This window comes from Cyclopterus lumpus, chromosome 5, assembly GCF_009769545.1.
Source record: "Cyclopterus lumpus isolate fCycLum1 chromosome 5, fCycLum1.pri, whole genome shotgun sequence".
Classification (NCBI taxonomy): Eukaryota; Metazoa; Chordata; class Actinopteri; order Perciformes; family Cyclopteridae; genus Cyclopterus; species Cyclopterus lumpus.
In genome coordinates, this window is record NC_046970.1 from 14,439,175 (window position 1) to 14,460,860 (window position 21,686).

The window sequence follows — 21,686 nt, forward strand, 5'->3', positions numbered from 1 at the left end:
GATTGAAGGAACGGTTTTATTTGATGTCATTATTAACATTCTTCAAATGGTTGTTGGTCCAGTTTTACTGGTTTTGATTAAAACATTTCAGGCTGGGAATTTCCCTCCTCTAGACAAGCGAAATGGCTTTGAGCATGTCAACAGTGTTAATATGTGATGAGAACATTGGGACACTCACACACAAGGCTCTTTCTTCTCGATGCTGTGGTGTCTCAGTGTGCAGGAGGCTCTGGACGACAGGATGTACAGGAACACGTTCATCTGTGGACACAATATTAAACTGCTTCACAATGTGGCAGGAGGTTGTGAGACTCTTTCTGTCGGAATATAACTGTTAATAATAACTGTTGAGTGAACAGTGAAGGCCGTGTTTATTTAATAACATCTCTAGTCTCGCTCTGATGAAATCATCATGAGTGAGCATGTTGGAGCGTGTTTATAAAGGTCCTTTTTCAACAACAGTCTGGATCTCAGGGACTCACCGACACCACCAGAGCGATGGGTCCAGCAAAGCTCCAGATGAGAGTGTCGTACATAGACAGCCAACAGAAGTCTGGGTTCCCGTAGCCTTCAGGGTCCAGTCCCACGGCCAGACCTGCAGACAGACCCAGAGAGACAGACGGTTGCATCAGCCAACAGCTGCTGAGGCACATTTACAGTCTTATCAGTATGTTTGTGAGTGTGGAAACATTCCTCTGTCCCGAGTTATCCATCTAAAGTAGTCAGTAATTTGGACTTTTTACTACAGTTAGGCAAGGCTGACAAGATAACATTTTACTGGAAGACGTCTCCCATTTTCCGAATGTAATTTTGATGTCATAAAAGTGTCACGCATATCACTCAATAAGCCTCAAGACTGTAAGAGTGTTTAATGATGATCTATTGTCAGAAAATTAAGTCCTGCTTTGAGTAAATGAAAATCACTGAGAATCAAGTTTCGGCTGCTAGAGAAGACCCACAGGTACATTCTTGTGATACTACTACGAGGGTTCAGACCTGTGATGAAGGCCGGCACTCCCCAACCAATCAGGTAGTAGAATCTCATGGGTCCATAGTTGATGTCTCGCACTTCGCTGATCATGCGGTAGACGTGCAGACCCTCCAGGAAGAGCCAGGAGAAAGTGCAGAGGTAGAAGAAGTGCAGCAGGATGGCGATGATTGTGCACACAAACTGCACAGACAAAAATAGGGAGAAGCAGAGAGGGATGATTAAAACATGAAGAGATGAAAGGAAATATTATAAATGAAGTCAAATAGATGGAAAACAGAATTGATTACCGGGTTGTCGGCCTGGTTGATGCCCAGGATGAAGATGAGCTCGGAGAGGAAGAGAGCAACGCCTCCATTGTTGATTATACTTGTCTTGTTGCACTGCATGGCTCTCAGACAGAGGAGGAAGATCGTGGTGAGGAAGAGGAAGCCCATCGTCACTCCCACTGTACTCCACGTCAGGATTTTGATTGGCAGAATCTCTCCGTTCTGACACAAACGTTTGAATGAAAGATGTTTGAATGAACCGAATAATGATATTTTGTGGTTTTTGTGAAGTTAGATGTGTATGCATCACTCACCTCTCTCCTGGAGATGTCCATGAGGACAGCAAAGCTGGTCATGTGATAACACTGACAGCTGATGTGGGTGCTGTTTCTGAAAACCACCTCACAGCCCTTCGCTGACCAGCCGCCATTCCCGGCCCTGACACAAAACACAAAGACAAGAGGAGAATATGAGAATACCACAACTGAATGCTTCATCACTAACTCTGAGTGAGTTCTGAGTGCGTTGTTGTACTCACAGTATGTGGTGGTCCCAGAAAACACAGATGGGTTTAGAGCGCTCCTCGGTGGCGACCAGGCGGAACTGCACGGTGATGGGTTTGTCCAGCGCGTGCTGCAACAGCTCGTCATTGTCGTGGACGGTGATACTGACCACTGGTGTGTTGATGACTGGACGTTTTGGCACCCTGAAGACAATGAAATAAATGTGCACGATTAAAGGCATGAATTGGTTGCTAAAAAAATTGTCAAAACTACAAAGTGTGTTACTGAAACAAGAGTAAATAGGGACTATTTCAAGCAGTGGATTAATACATATTTGATCAGCTATTTACAGCAGCAGGAATGTGCATTTTGGACTGAAAATAAACTACAGTGCCCATATTGATGTTAACAAAAGAACATGTCCCCCAAATCAACAGTATGGCTCGTGATGTGATTGTAATAGTTTTTGGATGATGATAAATTCCACACACAAAAAACATCTTGGTTATTTGGATAAAAGTTTTCTTTTAAGTCAAAGATCTTAATTGAGGACAACTTCTCGTAAAAAGCTTTCAGCCTGATTTTCAAGTCAGTGCTTTATTAATCGTTCTTACCGCAGACTTCTCTTGTCAGGATCATAGCTCTCTGGTAACAGCGAGGCCAGGCTGTGGAAGATGATCACGCTGGCGATGGCGTCCGGCTGGCCGTCATCAGGGTGGCGTCTCTTCCTGTTGGCCGAGCGGTTCTTCAGGGAGGACTCTGGGAAGACATCCAGGTGTCTGTGGCCCTTGGTGTCCACCGGTGGTTGGAAGACAGAATCGGGCAGCGTAACGGCCGTTTCAAGGTCGGCAGGCCGAGGACCCCTCAGGGACTGGTAACGCGGGAGTTTGGCACCAGCAAAATTCATCTTTTTCAGACGATCCACAGAGATGACTGCGGAGAAAAACCCACATGCAGAAAGCTCTGCTGCTTGAAACGGTCGCCTCCTTTAACCAGAGACTTGGAGCCCTCAAATACGAGATTCAGTTTTAAAAAAATGACATATCATTACAGCGCTTATATGAGGACACTTACCTTTTCTTGATTAATGTTGTTCATGTTTGTACAACACTTTCAGAGCTAAATTGATTAGGCAATTAATTGATGAGACAATGGACATACAATAATTGTAATACAATGTATTTCTTTTCTTTGTCTATTCTCATAATAAACTGGACTGTCGCTAACACAAAATAAAACATTTGAAGATGTCACTCTGCGGCTTCAGGAAAATATGTCAATTTTCTGTCACTTAATAGACCAAAGGTTTAATTAATTGAGAAATAATTAGAATGAAAATAATAATTGGAATCATTAGTTGCAGCCCTCAACACAATTACTTGATGTTGGAAGTGTGAAACAAAGCCTGATTTGCAGAATGGTTGAAATTAATACCAGACATTTCCCCTTTTGAATCTCTGATTTGGACTAAGAATTATCAAGGAAACATGTATATATGCACATACTGCTTTAAACATTTTTTTTAATATGGATTCCCACAGGCTTCAAGTGCTGTCCACAGGTCACATCTGGTGCTCCCAGGTAAAACGCTCACCTATGTGTGGTGTGACGATGGTGAAGGGGCTGAGGTAGGTCTTCCTCATGTTCTGTGCCAGCGTGTTTGCGTATTCCTCGTAGTGGCGCAGCAGCGCCGCTGTGCCACCCTCCGAGTGCTGGATCAGCTCCCAGTGTGTCCGTGTGTCTGGGGACAGGATGGCGCTGCCCACACGGACCAGATTCTGTCGGAAAACAGCGAGAGTTCAGTGGAGAGTGATATGAGGTGTGATGTATTCCCTGTGGATACAGCATGAAAGGCTGTGAAGTCTGGCTTGCTGTTAATAAACCAATGTTGTTTACTGCTAAAACTTCAACAATCTATTGTTCTTATTTAGTTTCCTGCTGTGTTATGAAGATTACAGGGAGATATACACGATATGGTTGTTCACCTCAGTGAAGTGGACGTCCTGAGTCGCCGTGAGGTTGAAGCCCTGCTGGTTGCTCTCGTGCTGCAGCAGACTCTGTGTGAGCCGATAAGCCACCTTCACATCGCTGCCGTAGTACTTCACTGTGTGCAAGGTGGCGTTGGCCAACATGGAGGCCGTCTGCTGAACGTTTCCAGAGTCCAGGAGCGATGTGTTACTGGAAAACTTTTCAGACTGGAGGAAGGAAAGAACAACCATTCAGTAACCTATCGATGCTTCATTAGTCAAATATATTTTTAACCAAATAAAAAAAGATGACTGTTCAAAAATGCTAGTCTTGTAATCATCTTCTGCCTCCACATTCTTACAAATTAGGATATTATTTGATATGGAATACAACTGACAGAGGGTGGAGCTACACACCAGGGCTTTCAGCTTGCTGAAGGTAACAGAGGTGCAGTTGAAGAGATTGGGAGGCAGCCAGCCCTTGTGCTCATCACAGTGGCGGATTGCTGTGCCTGAGAAGAGGGACAGAAAGTTATCACATGAGAGTTGAGGAATAGACTGCATCTGAGAGAGGGCTTGAGGCAAGTTTCATATATTGCCATTATTACGATAATTTGATGAGCTGCCTAAAAAACACCATACCGAGAGTTCCCTTGGGACAGTGAACTGCTGCAGGGAGACCAAACTTAGTCCTGGGCCACCAGATCCCAGCCTCGATGGCCTGAGGGCAGCTGTCATAGATTACTGAGTGAGGTGGAGCAAGAAGGAGAGAGAAGATGAGGATAATAATGGAACATTATTTAATGTTAAAAGCTATAATGAAGCAGGGATTATAAATTAAGCATTATAGTAACTTGACAGTAATCTGATTTATTCTGACCTTCACAGCCGCTAGGAGAAACCTCGGCGAAGGGGTTATCACAGCGGTCACACTGGTGTCCGATGACGCCGGGTTTACACTGACACTGGCCGCTCTCTCGGTCACACGCTCTGGAAAAAGAGCCGACTGGGTAGCAGTCGCACAGCAGGCAAGTGTCACTGCCTTCAGGACGGTAGTGGTTGTCCTGGAAACGGAATATAAAGTAGCTGATTAACAATTTAAAAGAAATTCAGTTTTCCAATAACAGCCTCCTTCATTTTAAACACATCACCACATTTTTCAAACTGCTGCAGCTGCTTGATCAAAAACATCTGGACAACTTTCTTAATTATGTCCTCCACCTATGTTTTCCTAGTCAGGGCTGAGTTGTGTCCCATTGCTGGACTACATCCAGACTCTGAACAGGTGTAGTGTAGAGTGACAACTTTCTGCCAAAAAGTCAAAATTCCACTTTAAAACATATTTATATCCTTCAATATTGTGTCAATGAGTTAATATCTATCATGAACGGAGATTGCTTGTACAACAACAGAAGTTATGCTTATGTTAATGGTATATATCAGTGGATTCACTTTATCTAAATTGGACGAAATAAAAAGGAAGAAAAAGAAAATGCTGAAGAAAGGATTATCCTAATGAACAATGTGACCTTAATGTAGAACATTTTATTATAACATGTGTTGAGATCTGATGTATTGTGTACTGGAAACACAGAATACTTAACACAGTTATTAGCACGTTGAATGGAGTGGAGCTCTAAAGCTTTAAAACTATTTCCTTATTCATACATTTTATTTCATATTTGTTTTTACAGCCCATATTTGCTGCTCTCTCTGTATGTGCCTGTTTTTACTTGCCAAGAATCAAATTGCCTTTGATTATTACAATGATATTGAATTGAATTGATGAATCAAAGCTGCGGGTCGCCACACGCTCACCTTGCACCGACACTCTCCGCTCGTCTTGTTGCAGTCAGAGTTGAAGCCCTTGTCTGTCTGACAGTTACAGGGGCCGCAGGTCTTGTGCCCCCACCAGCCTCTGGGACACGGCAAATCGGTCCTGTAGACATAATACATGATCAATTTACCTGCAGAGTAATACAACAATACCAAACAGGAAAAGCCACGATTAACACATAAAAACATTCACAGCTTTACATAAATGTGGAAAACATTTACTTTTTCTCGCAGTAATGGCCAAAGTAGTTGCTGGGACAGTCACATGTGTAACCACGAGAGGAGCTTGGCTTCCTGGTGCATCTTGACTCGTGCTCACAGGGGTTTAATGAGCATACATCAGTGCAGTTGGTGCCATAGTAGCCTGTGAAACAGAGATGGAAAGAAAAATACAACAATGTGAACTGTGTTAAGTAGCATTCAGAAGAAAGGATTATATAGTTATATAACTGGAACACTATCCTTTTTGTTGCTTTATCATATCTTTAACACTATGCATTTTAATTGAGCGTTTAGAAACATAATTTTAGGTAGGTTGAATAAATATTTACACAACAATTTTAAGTCCTGCAAAATGTTATGATGATGTTTGTGAACAGTAAGCAGACAGACCAGCGAGGCAGGTGCAGGAGTAGCTGTCCCAGTCGTCGCTGCAGTAGCTGCTGACAGGACATGGGCTGGAGCTGCACGGGTCGGGCACGCTGCAGCCCGGCTCCACGTTCACCTTCCTTGCATGAGACAGACTAAGAGCCCCGCCCACACGCAGACCCTGGAGGCAAACAAACAAACAAGCATGTGTATGTATCCACGGCAACACAATGGGGTTATGCGTTTGAGGGAAACACTTGGATGATTAGTAAGTAAGTAAAATAAATGTGCTGGAAACACAGAGCTTGCTGTTTGGTTGTGTCAGAACACTATGAGGTGCCCATCTGTATAAATTGTGTGCGCTATAGTATTAGTAGACGTCTATCTGCACTCCATCATAAGCTCAAGAAGTTAAAACCTTTTTTCAAACACTGCTGAGTTAGCATGATTTTCATTTCAAAGGGCAAGTAAAGAAGGGATAAACATAGCTCAAATCTGTCAGAAAAGTTAATTAAATTAGTGTTTTCTTTATTGACAGGTTTCAACAGATTTGTAATGACCATGCTCCTTGAAATATAGTCATTCAAACAACATTTATATATGATCTACTAATCTAAATGTATATATTCAATTCAATTTCACCAAATCTAAATGCTCTTTTCTTATCTGCAAAAACACCACACCAATGCTTGCAATCACTTTGCATTTCGACATGTGCACAAATGCTGAGGGGACGGACCTGTATACAGCCACGGAAGCCATGCTGAATTTTCCCATCAGGCCTTGCCAAACCACCAACGCTCACGGTCTTCAGCTTGGAGTCTCGAAGCTTCCCATCCACCTCCATACTGGCCTGAAAAGGTGCATGACAGACTTTATAGCTGCTATACAGTTCATTCATGGTGACTAAAAACAGCTAAGACACATACACTCACCAGGTAGAGCCCCTGATCTAAAGACAACACTGCTTTGTGGTGGCTTGCTGCTCCCCCCAGACTGCTGATATCCAGCTGCAAATGATGCCAGTCTCCATCATTCACCAGCACCTCCTCCACGCGAGAGAGAGTTGAGTCTTCCCCTCTGTGCAGCCCCATCAACACACTTCCCCCGCGCAGCTACAAAAGGCAGGGAGAGAGCCGGGAAAAGGAAGGAAACAGCAGGAGGGAGATTGAACCGATGTTCAATAACAGAGGAGAAAAAAAGACCACCAAAAATCAGCAATGCATCACATCACATGATGAACAGAGAGAGAGCTCTGACTGTCAAAGTTCAAACCTTGAATTGCTGGAAATAGATTATTGTACAGTTATTCAACATCAAAGAGGCATCAGTCTAGACAAGCTCAAAAGTAGCCCAACACAGATGCTACAATGAGTTTGATCATCTGGATTTTTGTCTCAACATCCTCTGATATTCAGTGACTTGCTGCAACTTAGATGGCCAACAGGTGGAGCCTCAATCCTAACATGTTTGATCTGAAGGTGAGGACTGCTTTCATGCTCACACTATACCTCAGACTCATAAAATATATGAACTATCGTTTTCACTCTGTGTCGAAGAACTAAAGTTATCGCTCTTTACTGATCAGATTAAGTGACCATTAAGAGGAAACAACCTAGAAATTCTTCTTTTTCAATCTTTTATTCTAGTTAAAGTTTCTCCTTGAGGAGAAATTGATATTGCCGTGCATTGCAACATTTCAATAAATGTAAAAATGTGGAGAGAAATGATGTATGAAGAAGACCAAAATGTAGCCAGGAGGTGTTTTAGTGTGCAGTGAGAAAAGGAGAAACTATATGTTGCTCCCACCTGCAGTGTGAGGTTGTGCTGCTGGCCGGCGGAGATATGTAGCAGTGTTGCGCTGGCCTGACGTGTGCGGAACATGAGCTCTACATGCCAGGGGACAGAGGACGATGCCGCCGCCATGTTGTTCCACTGCAACAGACTGTTGCCCAGGAAACGCTGCGGGCTGGCCATAACTAGAGACAGGGAGGGAGCAGGAAATTGGAAGAAGTGATGAAAATACATGTAAATGAGGAGAGAAAGTTTCGCAGTGAGTCATTACTGTCAACCAGCAAGTCCAGCATGTTCTCTGATCACTTCCAAGTTATCACAGATCAAAAAAACTCTCTCTGTTTATCAGACATTTTATTTCGGCAATATGTCAGCTTCTTGTGGCTGTCTGTAATCAACAGGTGTTCCCAGAAAGATCGTTGGCTTTACAAGCAAACATCTGTGCTTGTAATTCAGAGGAATAAGGTATAAGGACATTTAGATAAAAATGTTAAATAACTCCAGTTGAAAATGTGTTTTTCTTCTTGTTCACTTGTTGAATGTGATTTTTGAGCTTAACTGTGCAAAATGATGTATGCACAGAGTTTGACACAAGCAGCCTTTCACATTCATCTGCAGAAGGGGGAAAGTTTCTCTGTGCTCATCTAAAATATGCGTTTAAGACACAGATATCAGCAGTATTTATGACAACTCATCACAGCGACTAAAGCCAATCATGGTCCATATATGCAAACCTCCAATGCACATTACACTGAGACTAACTTTTCCAGAACTTAAACATTTGAAACAGAAAAGATTAGCATATTCTTCAGATTGTGTATTTTTCAATGTGGCAGGTAAAGTTATGAATATAAATATTAATGTTATTTTCAGACTTTTTAACGAGGGAATTAAACTTTTTTGTTGCGTCTAAAGGGGATCTTTAATAAACCCAATGACTACTCTACGTATATTAGTGTTGCAGTTACATTTGAATATCAAATCATTTAAAATATATACAATATATGTTTTATTTGTGTAGTTTGAAAATCAGAAGGAAGTTATGGGTTATTGGTTTTTGTGCACTCGACTCTGAGAAGCTTCACGGCTCTTCGAAACTTGAAAACAAAGTGACAGGAAAGGACTCCGTGCCCGCTGTGAAACGCTTTCCCTCTCATTACGCTGTCTGTGTACAAAGTGAAGAAAAGCACCTGATGGAAATGATCGATTAGTGATGGCAATTACACCTGATGCACTGTGGCTGTCATTGTTGGCTGGAGGCAGGAGTGACATGCAAAGAAACTGCAGTGCCATTTCAGTCAAAAGGTTTTACTCAAAACGACACAAACATAAATTGGAAATGAATCAACAAACAGTGCCAGATTATTTGACCTGTACCTTTATTTTATATCTTATATTCTTCTGTACGTTTAATATGTTTAAATTATTGCACTGTGTTGATTGTTGTTGATTGTTTAATGTTACTGTCCAATGTTGCACCAGCCGCCATGACAAATTGCTTGTATGTGAAAACATACTTGGCAATATAAGGTTCTGATTCTGATATCTATGGCTGTACATTTAACACACACACACACACACACACACACACACACACACACACCATGTTAGAGATTATTTTCAAGATCAATTTTGCCTAACAAATGACATCACAATTTCACAAATCTGAACGTGACGGATTCACAATGCTTGTTATGTAACGGTCTAAAACTCTCAAAACCTTGAATTTATTTTCAAGTAAGACAAAAGATAAGCTGGATACACTACCTTCATCAATTATCATTTCAGCTTTACACCATTCCAACTCACATCCACACGTAAACAACTGCATTTTAAAAAGGCCCCTCTGGTGTTGATGATCGCTCCGAGTTGTTGATTATAATACGCTCAGTTATCAATGCTCATTAAATTTCCTTCAGTAACATGTGATCACACTGCCTTATGTCCCACTTCTACTCTGCCAACCCCATATTTCCCTCAGACTGTTGCACTCCTACACATTTGCCCTTATCTGAATGTCCATCTCTACTTCCTTTTCTATATGATCTACAAAGAAATGACATAAATCTTTTTCTTCTCATTCTACATTAAGCTAAAAAGAAGAGGTGTCGTGTTGTCGTCTACGGGGCTCATTCTTCTTCGTCTCGTCTTAAATTGGTGCAAACCATAAATCAGCATAGATAACAGCTGCAGCGGATCAGGTGGAACAGAAACAGACATTGGAGAAGACAAGTAATGTACTGTTTGTCTTCAAAAGCCCAAACGCAATTGGACTTTGATGGTTCAGCATCATCTAAACAACATACAATTCAAGCTCTAACAGCTTGATTCTCACAAATTACACTGTAATTATGTCATAAATCAGGCATTAAAACGAATGGAGTGCAACTGTGCATGTCTGTGAAATAAAGTCAGATGTTCCCAACAACTTTTAAATGCAAATGCAGCAATTATTTTTATTTGACCTGATGGATGACAGCTTCAGTTCGTACTTCGTACGTCACAAAGACGAGGAACAGGCTCGGGTCAAAATAACAAACAGCACTTTTTCTATTGACTCACCTCTTTCACAGTTTTGTCCACCAAATCCGAGTGGGCAGTCACAACTGAAGGAGCCCCACAGGTTCACACAGGTTCCTCCGTTGAGACACGGGTCATTGTTGCAGAAATGTCTTTTGGCAGAACATCCTAGGAGGGCGAAAAATAAGAGGTTGATTCACTTTCCAACTCATTATTTCATCAAAGAGTGAGAGGGTAATAAACTATTCATAGCAGGTACAATGATCATTTCACAGTGCCTCTACTTCCCTGCTGTGCTCATTATAGTCAGTGATTTCTTTCTATTTCTCTTTGACTTGACTGGTCCAACAACCAGATAAAATAAAGGATACTCCTTTGGAGCCAAACAGCAGGTCAAAGCGTACCTGGCAGAGTGCCGTTGTTAGCGATGAAGCTGGCCATATCTATGTGCTGTTTGTCGATACGCAGGTTCTTCATGCAGCCCACAAACTGCCGGTTGTGAACAGGGAAGTCCTCTGGGAGTTTGGGAACCCCTCCGAGGAGCAGGGGTCCGGTCAGGTCCAGTGATCTGAAAACATAGAACTCGTGAACATTTCCGTATCCAGTTTTTTTTTTTGCTCTGCTTTTACATCATCAACACATATGAAAAATTCATCACAGAGGTTTTTGCAGTGTTATTGAGATGAAAACCGAAAAAAAAGGATAAACATGCCAATGAAGGAAAAAGGCAAAGCTGAGCCAACACCCTGGAGATGTGGATCTTCATTTCAAAACAAGTTTACTTTCTCTCTTAATGAGCAAACCGTAAAAAAAAAAGTGATCATTGACTAAAGTCAACACAAAGGGAAGATGAAAGGTAAAGAGCAAAAGGTTTTTATGAAATGTCTGTTATCTTCCACATTGTAACGACAGAACTGATAATCCTGTTGATGTCATTCCTAAGGACTCACTTTTTGGATCCTGATTGGCTGCCCTGAGCAGAGCATGTGTAGTTTCTGATCATGTGACCGAACCGGAAGGCCACGGAGGCGTCACAGTTGTCCACCGTCACAACAACGACCTTCTGGTCCGAGGGGCCCTGCGGCAGGCCGGCCTGGTTCAAGATCGGCTGTGGAGTGAAAGACAAACACACGAATATCAAGATAAAGTATGGAGTGCCTTCCTTATGTTTCTGGAGAGGCTTTGGTCAAAACAATGAGGATTAAGAATGCATAATGCCTTGTTGCCTCGCCTGTGTTGTACACACTGAAGTCTTTGTGTTAACTTGAGAACTTTCTCATGTTGGTTGTGTTTTTTCTTTCTATCCAACTGAGGATTTAACTAAACAATCTATTTTTTTTGGAGAATTCACATCACAGCATAGTATCAAAAGTTTATGTAAAGAAGTGTTCATCAGCATGCACAGCAGAAACTCTCGATTCAGATGAACAGAAAAACGAATGTATAAACGTCATAAAGTATCATATTCATTTGAGAATTCACAGGTTTGTGAGCGTAAAGATCAACAAAAAAAACTGGAAAACAAATTCCATGCTAGTATTTTGAAGACGCTAAAGTATTTTAGTCACCAAGCATTTATAAATAAGATTCAGAAATAGGTTGTTGTGAAAATATCTAATTATTCTGCTGCATTTAACACAGGGAATCTCAGCCAGTACTAAGCTTTATGAACCCGATTAAAAACTGCAGCTTTGAACCTGGGAAACAACAACCAAATAAATGGTCTCTGTTCAATCCCCGGTCAGCTTTAGCTCGCTGTTGTTGAAAATGTATAATAATAATAATTCATATCATAACAGCGAGAGCTAAAATGCAGCGGCTGGCAATCGCGCACACACACACACACACACACACACACACACACATGCTCGCTCTCTGCAGGACATCCTCCCTGTCGACAAAGGATCGTCTTCATTGTCTGAGAAATCAATGGGGGAAGCAACAAAGGGAGGAGGGGTCCACGGGGGAGAGAATTATGATCCTGTCAATAAAAGGTCGCGACCTCTTTTCAAAATGGCCAGTTTCTCTGAGGTCACGTAGAGCTCATGTTAACCCTAAGTGTAGGTTCAAGCTGGTGTCGCGAGCAGTGACCGCTCCCCTCTCACAGCCTGCAGGCGAGGATGGCCGCTGAGCTGTCAGCTGGTCAGACAGGATTTAGCAGGAATTAGCTTGTCTCGTGTGCAGAGATGATATGAAGAGTTGGCTCATTGCCGATGCCTTGAAAACACATCAAGTGGATTTTTTTCTACACAAAGTTAAACTAAAATAGATGCCCACCACTGCAGGGGCATCAGGAATTTCACTTATAGCTCGTCTGATCCCTTAATTTAAAAACTCATTTAGAACAACACCAGCTAAATATATACTGCAGATTTTGTTGGCTGGTGAAACAATGTTGGCAGCTTTATCAGGTGAATTTGAAGACAAAAGCACATCAAACAATACATTATGGACAAATATAATTTCCCCCACATTTTTGCAATTAAATTTATCCCACATGATTTTCTTATTGAGTAGATTAGATTAACTCTCTGAGGGCTTCTAATAATATGACTCTGTAACTGAGAGGCGGCAGTCGGTTACATTCCTGCACTCACTTTGTGTCTTGTGATCACAGTGTGATAAGTGTTAATAATAACCAGAAACCAGCTGGTCATCACAACATCTCACTTTTTCATTCCTGTAGAAACACTTTAAAATGTAAGGCAATCGATCTAACATGTGTTGAAATATACAAATACAACACATAAAACAAAAAATGAAATACAGTGGATTGTGATATGTCGCTCAGTAAAAATGTGTTCTGAAAATACGGATTGCACGTTCGGACTGAGAAAAAACAGGATCAAAACTATCAAGATGCTGATGGTTTTATGAAAGGCATTTCTTTTGGTGTCATAAAAAGTTAATTATGCTAGCCAGCTCGCTCCTCAGTCTGCAGTTCAGTTGGCAAGTCAAGTACAATCTCTCTCAATCACAGTTTCCACGATTCACGAGCCCAGATGAAAGCTGTTGAGTCACAGAAGAAGAGAAGTATTTTCAGAGACACTCTATTGGCAGTGAGCTGTACAAAGATATCAGAAACCTTTACCACGTTTCCTAGTACAACAGGCCCTGTTGTCAAGCAATGTTCCCACAGGAAGTCTTATTATTTTCTTGACTGTGACACATTAACTCACTGTTCAACACTGAAATGCTAAGTAGACGGAAACAGAAACTGAAGGTGGCTTTTTTTCTTTTCAGTTGATGGTCTTTGAGGCCAATTTGTTACAAATTTGTTGATGATGAAACAAGTAAACATGCGGTGTGAATTGCCAAAGGTGAAATCATCCGACATGCTCTTTTCCACGGTTTTCCCTTCGCTGTGAAAGCTCTGAAACCGGCAGCGCTCCAGATTGGACGCTCCTTTCACTGACCTCTGTGTCATCAGTCACGGCTGTTGACTCTCCCATAATGACTGTCTGCCAGGACGTCTTTCTGCTGCACAAAACCACGTCCTGTCAGCACTGATTGGAGAGCACATATTTGCTCAAGACCACATTAAACACTGCTCTCCCTCGCCGCTACAGGAGATTATAGGAATATGAGTTTCTTGTCACAGAGGTTAACAAGGGGTGCGCTGGAGGAGCATGGCAGCCAGCAGCACACATATGGGATCTAAGATTGACTAGAAAAACCATAGCAACAAGAGGGGTTGGCCCTGAAGCGCAGCGTTCCCGTTCAAAGCTCGAGTCAATACTTCTCTCGGCTTTTCTTTACCCTCCTTTCGCTCTTCTTCTGCTCCGCTTTTCTGTCCTTGCTGGAGAACAGAGAGAGAGAGGGGCACTTTCCCCGGGGCCGCATCATTCACTGCCCATGGTCCCAAAGGAAGCAGAGCCAAACACAAAGGCAGCGGTCATTGCCATTCTCTACAGTCCCCCGCCATCCTGAAAGCCACATTTCAATCTAGAATGCCCCCTCCCCACCTCATCCTGCCCCACCCCCTGTGGACAGGGACGGGTCAGAGTGGGCCACTGTGGGATACCTCCAGAGGGAGGAGCCACGTTTCTACCTCAGCAACTCACAGGATGAGGGGCATCAATGGAGGACGGCGAGGATTAGTTCAGCCAGAGCCAGGGGTGGCCCCAGACACTTCTGGGATGTTCAGTACTAAAAGTAAGATCTGTATTCAATGTATTCTGTATTCACTGGTTGCATTTTATGATACAGGTACAAACCTAATATGATAATATACATAATGTATTATTTAATGGAGGATATATCATGAATTCCTGTTCCATTAATAAAATCATACTGTGTGGGTTTATGTAATGCTTAATGGATCATCAATTAATGAAAGTTAACTTCATACATTTATGTATATGCTACCAAATCAGCCTCAGAGCAGAACCAGCACTTCTTCTCACTCAAATATGAAGCAGTCTGATGCAAACATCTACATGTTGCACTTGTACTGTACGTGCAAATGTATCATTAACAGAACATGTCCTCTTCAAACATGCAGCACACTTAAACTACCAGGTCAGTAAAACAACAAAAGACAGTTTTGTAGCAAAATGATTAATGAGACTATAATGTCTTCTTGGCAGAGAAACGACTCGTTTTCACCCAAAAGTCGACAAGATTTCCCCCCTTCATCACTTCTTCTGGCTAAAATCTGACATGGCTGTGTTATCATAGACACTGCATAGAAAATGTGAGCAATGGGGGTGTTGCCTGGCAACATCTTTATGATGCAAAGTGACTTCCTCAATAGACTAAAATGTGACATCCTGTGTGTTGGTCCTGGGTGGTAAAGTACTGAGAGAGCAGAGACAACAGCTCCATTCATTCCTCCACAGATTGAGTTGTTGTGATGTTCTTACACAGAAATGTATTAGTCAAAGCATATTTAGTCCAATCTGACCACTTTTGGAAAAACATTGACTTCCCACTCACTAGTGTTCATTCATCTATCCCTCCCCCCTCCGCCTCTCTTGTCTCTTCCTCCGTCAGGGTCTAGTTGGCACTAAAGACGCAGTAAAAACTAACTTACACAACTAACTTGCATCCACGACAGTTTGTCTTCTATGGATGTGCTAAAAACAAAGCTTTTTATTGAGAAAGCAGATTTATTGCATGTCAGTGGTCACTGACATGCAATAAATTTTAAACGGTCCGTAGCAGATCAAACCTGTGACCCGATTTCACTCTGAATGTTTTCGGTAACTATGTCTGGTATTTTACTGCCACACCTGATGAGGCGCAGCAGCAGACTGATTTAACCAGAGGTATGTCAGCTATGGTGAAACAAGTAAAAGAAGGAAATGAAAAACCATCAGAGTTTTTACCATGATCACTCTTGAAATATACTGACTTTCTTGTAGACAATTAGATGGGAAAATATGAACTCTAACCTGCTGTCTGGTTAACTTAGCTTAGCAAAAAGACTGGAAACAGTGGGGAATAGCTAGCCTAGCTCCATCCAAAAGCAAAATATTGGCACATAGCCCCAAGTAAAACCACAACATGTCATTTTTCTATTTGCATTTTTTGCCAGCTTAAACCAAAGATATATAACGTGTTATTAGTGAGTTTTACTGGTGCTAGTAGATTATTTTGGTTATCTTTGGACAGAGCCAAGCTAGCTGTGAGTTAACCGACAGATATGAGAGTGGTATCCATCTTATCAACTAATTAGCTTGAAGAGAAAAACTAAGTGTAGTTTCAAAATGTACTATTTCTTTTAACCAGCAAAATTCCAAGTAGATCCAAATAGAAGCAAAATTAAGAGTTTGCACTTATTATCCAATTTATTTACATAGAAAGCACAAGTATAACATGCATGACATGTTTTGGATACAACTACAAGAGTTTGAATGTAATCATGAACCAGGCTCACATGGTATTGAGGAGTATCTCGTCTGTTTGTTTATTCTGGATCATACCTTGTTGTAGTAGTGGACCTCCACTACGTGCCACTGGCCGTCGCTGACACCCCCGAGGATGTACGGTGAAACTGTAGTTTTGGTCTCACCTGGGAAACAGTGAAAGAGGTGAATGACTGCAATACACTCAAAAATAGTATAAAACTGAAAACAAAATATGTGCAGTGAATCACAATGATAAAGAATGAAATAAAGAAATAACTGTCTCACCAGCAGAGAAGGTGAGCTGTATCTGCTCATTGATGATTTCCATGGCGAGGAAGTCATGTTTCTCATTGAAGCGGCCGTTGTAGAGTAACAAACCGTTGTGCTCTTTGGTAGCAAATCTGAAAAAACAGACAATATTTGATTTTATTACATTTATCACTACCCAATCCCATCACTGTTTAGTTCCTATGTTTAAGCAAACATCAATATTCACCCTATAAATTAATGACAAAGGCTGGTGATATTCTACAAGTGTTATTGGCAAAAAGACCAAAATCAACAATTAATACATCTTTGTAACAAGTATAGTCGATGCAGTTAAAGCCTGATATAGCGTATTTCTCTGTGCCTTAGACCTCAATTGTTGTAAATGAACCAAGACATTGTAATTTATTTTTACTCAAGTACACAAAATACTTACCAGAGCACATACATTGTATTCATTCGCTGCGGAAAATAGTCACAAACAAATACAGTATTTACTCTTGTTCTATTAACATTTGCTGAAAATGACAGTGCCCAGCTGTTTAGGGAAATCAATGAGCCTTTAAAAATATATATACTGTATATTTGTAACCTAAAACATTACGCCTTCCATAGGAACACATGGGATTGGGATTGAGTGCCACAGACAGGATGGAGAAATATTGCTTTTGGTCTTTTCATTAACTTTGCTGAAATTAAGAAAAATATACTGTAACACCAGCCTTTAAACATTAGGATACCAAAAGACACAAGTACCGCCGTGTACTGTAAGAAAACATTTGCTGTTGGCAATGCTACCCGTTAACAGAGAAAAGAATGAATGCAGTGACATATTTATAAATGTCCATACTATTCCTTCATATTCACTTTGCATACATTTCACACTGGAGTGCTACAGTAACACAATGTGATGTGTAACTCACTATCATAAAGACGGGCTAAAGACTCCGAGGTTTGACAAAAATCAATGAACAGATAATGAGGTTAATCATGAACACAAGGCCGAGTCAGAGGGGGAAAAAAAGAAGGGTCACAGTAAAGGAATACAGAATCTGACTGCCATGAAAATACACCACAGAGCCACTTTGCATGACACACAACAACACAGAGACAGACAACTAGGGCAATGTCAAGGTGGCACGTGGGGGAACGCATTACAAGTAAAGAAGAGGCACAAAAGAAGACAGTTCAGAGTAACAGATGACAGATTAAAAATATATTTCCTCATGGAAGAGAACACAGCAGCTGCGAGTGCTGTAACCACAGTCTCAGTTTCAGATTTCTGTTTGCATCTTGATGATGAAACCAGATCTCCCAGGGCCATCGTGTTGCATGATCCTTGCATATTAATGCACATGTCAGTATATCTGTGCACACACATGGTTCAAACTCTGGGACCAGATAGCCGACAGTGCCTCTCTCTCTCTATGTGGGATCAAAGCATGTGGTGGAGCATATGGTTTAAAAATATCCCGCTTTACCTGTCAGCTGTGGTCTGTGGTCGTAAATCTGATCTTGTGGAAATGGGTCAATGGGATGTGTGAAACGGTGTTATGACAAAAAAGTTATTAATAAATCCAGCAATAACTACTGGATTTATTCATTATTCGTCCCACAGGGGACCCAACATTGAGTCTCATGTGCACATCTGCCAAACGAGAGACATGTGTGGCTTACTGGCGTCTGTATTTTCTGGACATTTACTCCATTAACTCATAGCTTCCTTTTCCTAAAAAGGACTAAAGACTTATTGTTAAAAAAAGATCAATCTCTAACAGGTTCTGAAATACTGAAAACCACAAAGGTAGTGTGATTATATTTATTTATTTTTTACCCTAAACAGAGCTTCAGCTGTTTTTCTTTTATGTTATTTATACATCAAAATATCTATACATGCTCTCAGACAACATGAGCATCCGCCAACCCCCTTCTTCCAGACTTCAGGGTTGGAGGATATACGATGCATGATGCTGTTTGTGCTCTATTCTTGAGCTAAAGAGGAGCCAGGGGGCACGTCACCACTGACCCACTAACTGAGAAAAGCAATAATCACGACCTCAGAGGAATGAGGATGCCGATGCTCCAGCTGATAATAACAGAAGAGACAGAGCAGTCAGACGGCGTCTTTATATCCAGTAAAAAACACAGAACGTCATCTAGAATCATGATCTAGTCTCTTACTCTTCACTAGGCTTCCAGTCTTTGACGGATCGATTTAAAAGGCTTCTCCACATTGCCCCACTGAGCCCTCTGAACTATGGGAGTAATCAGCCGGAGATAAATCCTGACTCAACTGGCCTCACTGCGTGTCACATTAGGCAGCCATCAGTAAAAATAACAACCAGTCTGCCCTTATGTAGGGGACTGTGTCACGCTATGCTAACATGCTGCATTTGTGCAGTGGAGAGGAAAAAAATGAGCCCCTTATTGACTTTAAAACCTAAAAGTGTGAAATGAAGAGATACAATATTTTTGTATATATTAAAAATGATATGATCTGCTGGGAAAAAAAGGAAAAGCCTTATTGAATTAATACTTTTAAGAATATTTTTTTAACTTTGAGGATGGACGTGTCAGCAGGTTGATTCACCACTTTGATCCAGAATAAAATGTCTTAACAACTACTGAATGGATTCAGATTTTGTAGACATGCATGTTTCCAAGAGGATGAATTCTACTGGATTGGGTGATCCTCTCACTCAAACACTGCTATGAGGTTTGTTGGTACTGTCATTCATAGTTATCAGGGGATGAATTACTTTGGAGATCTTTTGACCTTTCCTTTAGGGCCATATTAGGTGTGTTTCTATCCACCTGTTTTAAAATATTTTAAAATATCACATAAACATTGTTGCACTTGGTTGGCAGTGGGTATTTAAATAAAAACTTAATGTGAATGTAACAAAGAAACAGAGAATAAACCTGAAGCATGTGAATAAAGGATTTGATCCATTGACGAGACTGTGTGGACTGATGAGGAGACTATAACATTTTTCACATGGATACATAAAACAAACTATCTATCTTCTTTTGTGATGGTTTAATGGGACATGACTGGATAATTAGTGTATCTTGATCTATCAGACTCCTAATATTTTCGTCACAGTAATGACTGGAAACACAAAATTAATCTACATTTACATTTGCAGATTTTCTGGAAATAATTCAGGCTACATTTGGATGGAAACTTAACCGATAAGGTTTACATTTGTGGTTTTGATTCATGTAAAAAAAAATATTGGATGGCTTAAAGCCTATTAGCACGCTGACATCCAGTACATCCTCACAGAGCCACTAGCATGACTGTAGACTTAGATTTGTTCAACACATGCTCTTGTATGAGATGAACTATGACCTAAACATGAGTTAAGTTGCATAATAGAGATTTCACGATGAGAAAGACATTAAATCTGGTTTGCGCTGATCCCAAAACTCTCTCTACCTTTTTGTGAAATCTCAGCCTTAATTGCGTAGCTCAACATCCAGAGCTGTGATAGAAAGAGACCGAAAATGAACCGTCACTGAGTGAATTGGTTCCACATCCTGAGCCGTTCATCATAACAGAAGCTCTTTCTGGGGGAACCCGATCAGCGCGTTCTCAGGTAACAGAGCTACTTGCTGACCTCACCTACCTCAGGCTCTCAGTATCGGCCCGTTGTACACAGCAGCCACTTCACAGCTTCTGTAAACTGCCAGTGAAATGAAGACCACTTTCAAAACTGGTTTGAGCAGTTCTCCATCAAAAAAGACCGTCATTTGAACCTCGTTTAAAGAAGGACAGTCCATAAAGCTCACATGGGGGATATTATTTCACCAGCAGCCATTGTGAGTGTCAACCCCTGCCAAACACGGCTAAGGTGACGGGTATTACGATACCGTCCGAGAGGTGATACTTGTTGTCACTTGTTGTTGACAGATATCAAACATCACATGGAGAATTCATGCAGATTGGAGGCCCCACTGTCTTTGCATGTGTTCAGAGTTCACGGTGCATCTGCTCATTTCTAAAGCTCCTCCCCCTTCACAAACCACCATTCAACAATCAACCGCAAGATTGAAAGCTTGAGCTTCAATTTCTGACACAAAGTAATACAAATATTCATCTATGGAACAATGAGGTCAATGATTATGTTAAGAGTCACTGCCATAAAGTAAAAAAACAGATATACTAAAAGTAAAACTGCTTACCCTTTTTCTTTTTGTGCAGTGTCGCAAAAAGAAGGAACCTTGGGCTCAGGTCTTTGCTATTTTTACTAAATGCTACATGCAGCATGAGATAGCACCTCCAGCTCTCAGAGAAAGTGCCAGCATTAGCAAAGACATAGCTGTTTGCACATGTCATGTCAAAAATCCTTCAGAGAAAAGTATTGAATATAGTCTGAACTGAGATTTTCTTTCAGTCTGCTAGTGTTTTTCTTGGGTGTAAGATGAAATCTAAGCTAATCAGTTGCTGGCTCCAGCTACATATTAGCGTATAGACATCAGGGTGGTATCAATTAAGAAAAATTAAGAAAACAATACATTTTTAAATTTTAAAAATGGGGTTTTGGGGTTATTATATAAAATTGCAAATAAAATAGTGTATAACAAATACATTTTCTAAGAAATAAGAACACAAAAATATAAGCTGAAGATAAAAATAAATAAAAATATTGAACATTTGGGGAGAAATAACACTAAAAACTAACCTGAAGCCAACATTAATAATGAAGTTAGCAATAGCAATATTGCAGTTACAATGTTGCATACACATATAATGACTGCACACATATAATGACTCCCAGTGACCAGTGACACTGACTGCAATAAGATCAGACTCAGTCTTGGCTGCAGGATTAATATCCTCTGGCAAGTCTCTTCAGCTCACCTTCCGGACAATTTGTACCTCACAGTACAGTATGCATGGCTCGAATGTGCAGTGGTTCTGTATTTACAGCACAGTGACCGTAATCTGATACCACCGACAATCTACAGGAGATGGCTTTTGTTCAGTGAACCCATTATTACTAATAAACAGCATTATGGTTACATAAATGTGACGTGGGGGAGAACACTTCAGTGGAGGGGATAGCTGGAGAGCATGCAGAAGTAGGATGTGGGGG

General features: G+C 41.1%; 1 protein-coding gene across 1 annotated transcript in view; it reads right to left on the reverse strand.

Annotated features, from left to right (window-relative positions):
- celsr2 (cadherin, EGF LAG seven-pass G-type receptor 2) overlaps window positions 1–21,686 on the reverse strand; it is a 57,818-nt gene that overhangs the window by 5,061 nt on the left and 31,071 nt on the right. The window contains 23 exon segments of the mRNA XM_034532499.1: window positions 179–261; window positions 483–595; window positions 997–1,171; window positions 1,279–1,479; window positions 1,572–1,695; window positions 1,796–1,963; window positions 2,375–2,693; window positions 3,355–3,538; window positions 3,746–3,955; window positions 4,145–4,239; window positions 4,370–4,471; window positions 4,608–4,791; window positions 5,546–5,666; window positions 5,786–5,927; window positions 6,176–6,332; window positions 6,891–7,004; window positions 7,087–7,266; window positions 7,961–8,130; window positions 10,508–10,633; window positions 10,870–11,033; window positions 11,416–11,573; window positions 16,393–16,481; window positions 16,603–16,718. Coding sequence (XP_034388390.1) covers window positions 179–261; window positions 483–595; window positions 997–1,171; window positions 1,279–1,479; window positions 1,572–1,695; window positions 1,796–1,963; window positions 2,375–2,693; window positions 3,355–3,538; window positions 3,746–3,955; window positions 4,145–4,239; window positions 4,370–4,471; window positions 4,608–4,791; window positions 5,546–5,666; window positions 5,786–5,927; window positions 6,176–6,332; window positions 6,891–7,004; window positions 7,087–7,266; window positions 7,961–8,130; window positions 10,508–10,633; window positions 10,870–11,033; window positions 11,416–11,573; window positions 16,393–16,481; window positions 16,603–16,718 — 3,495 coding nt within the window.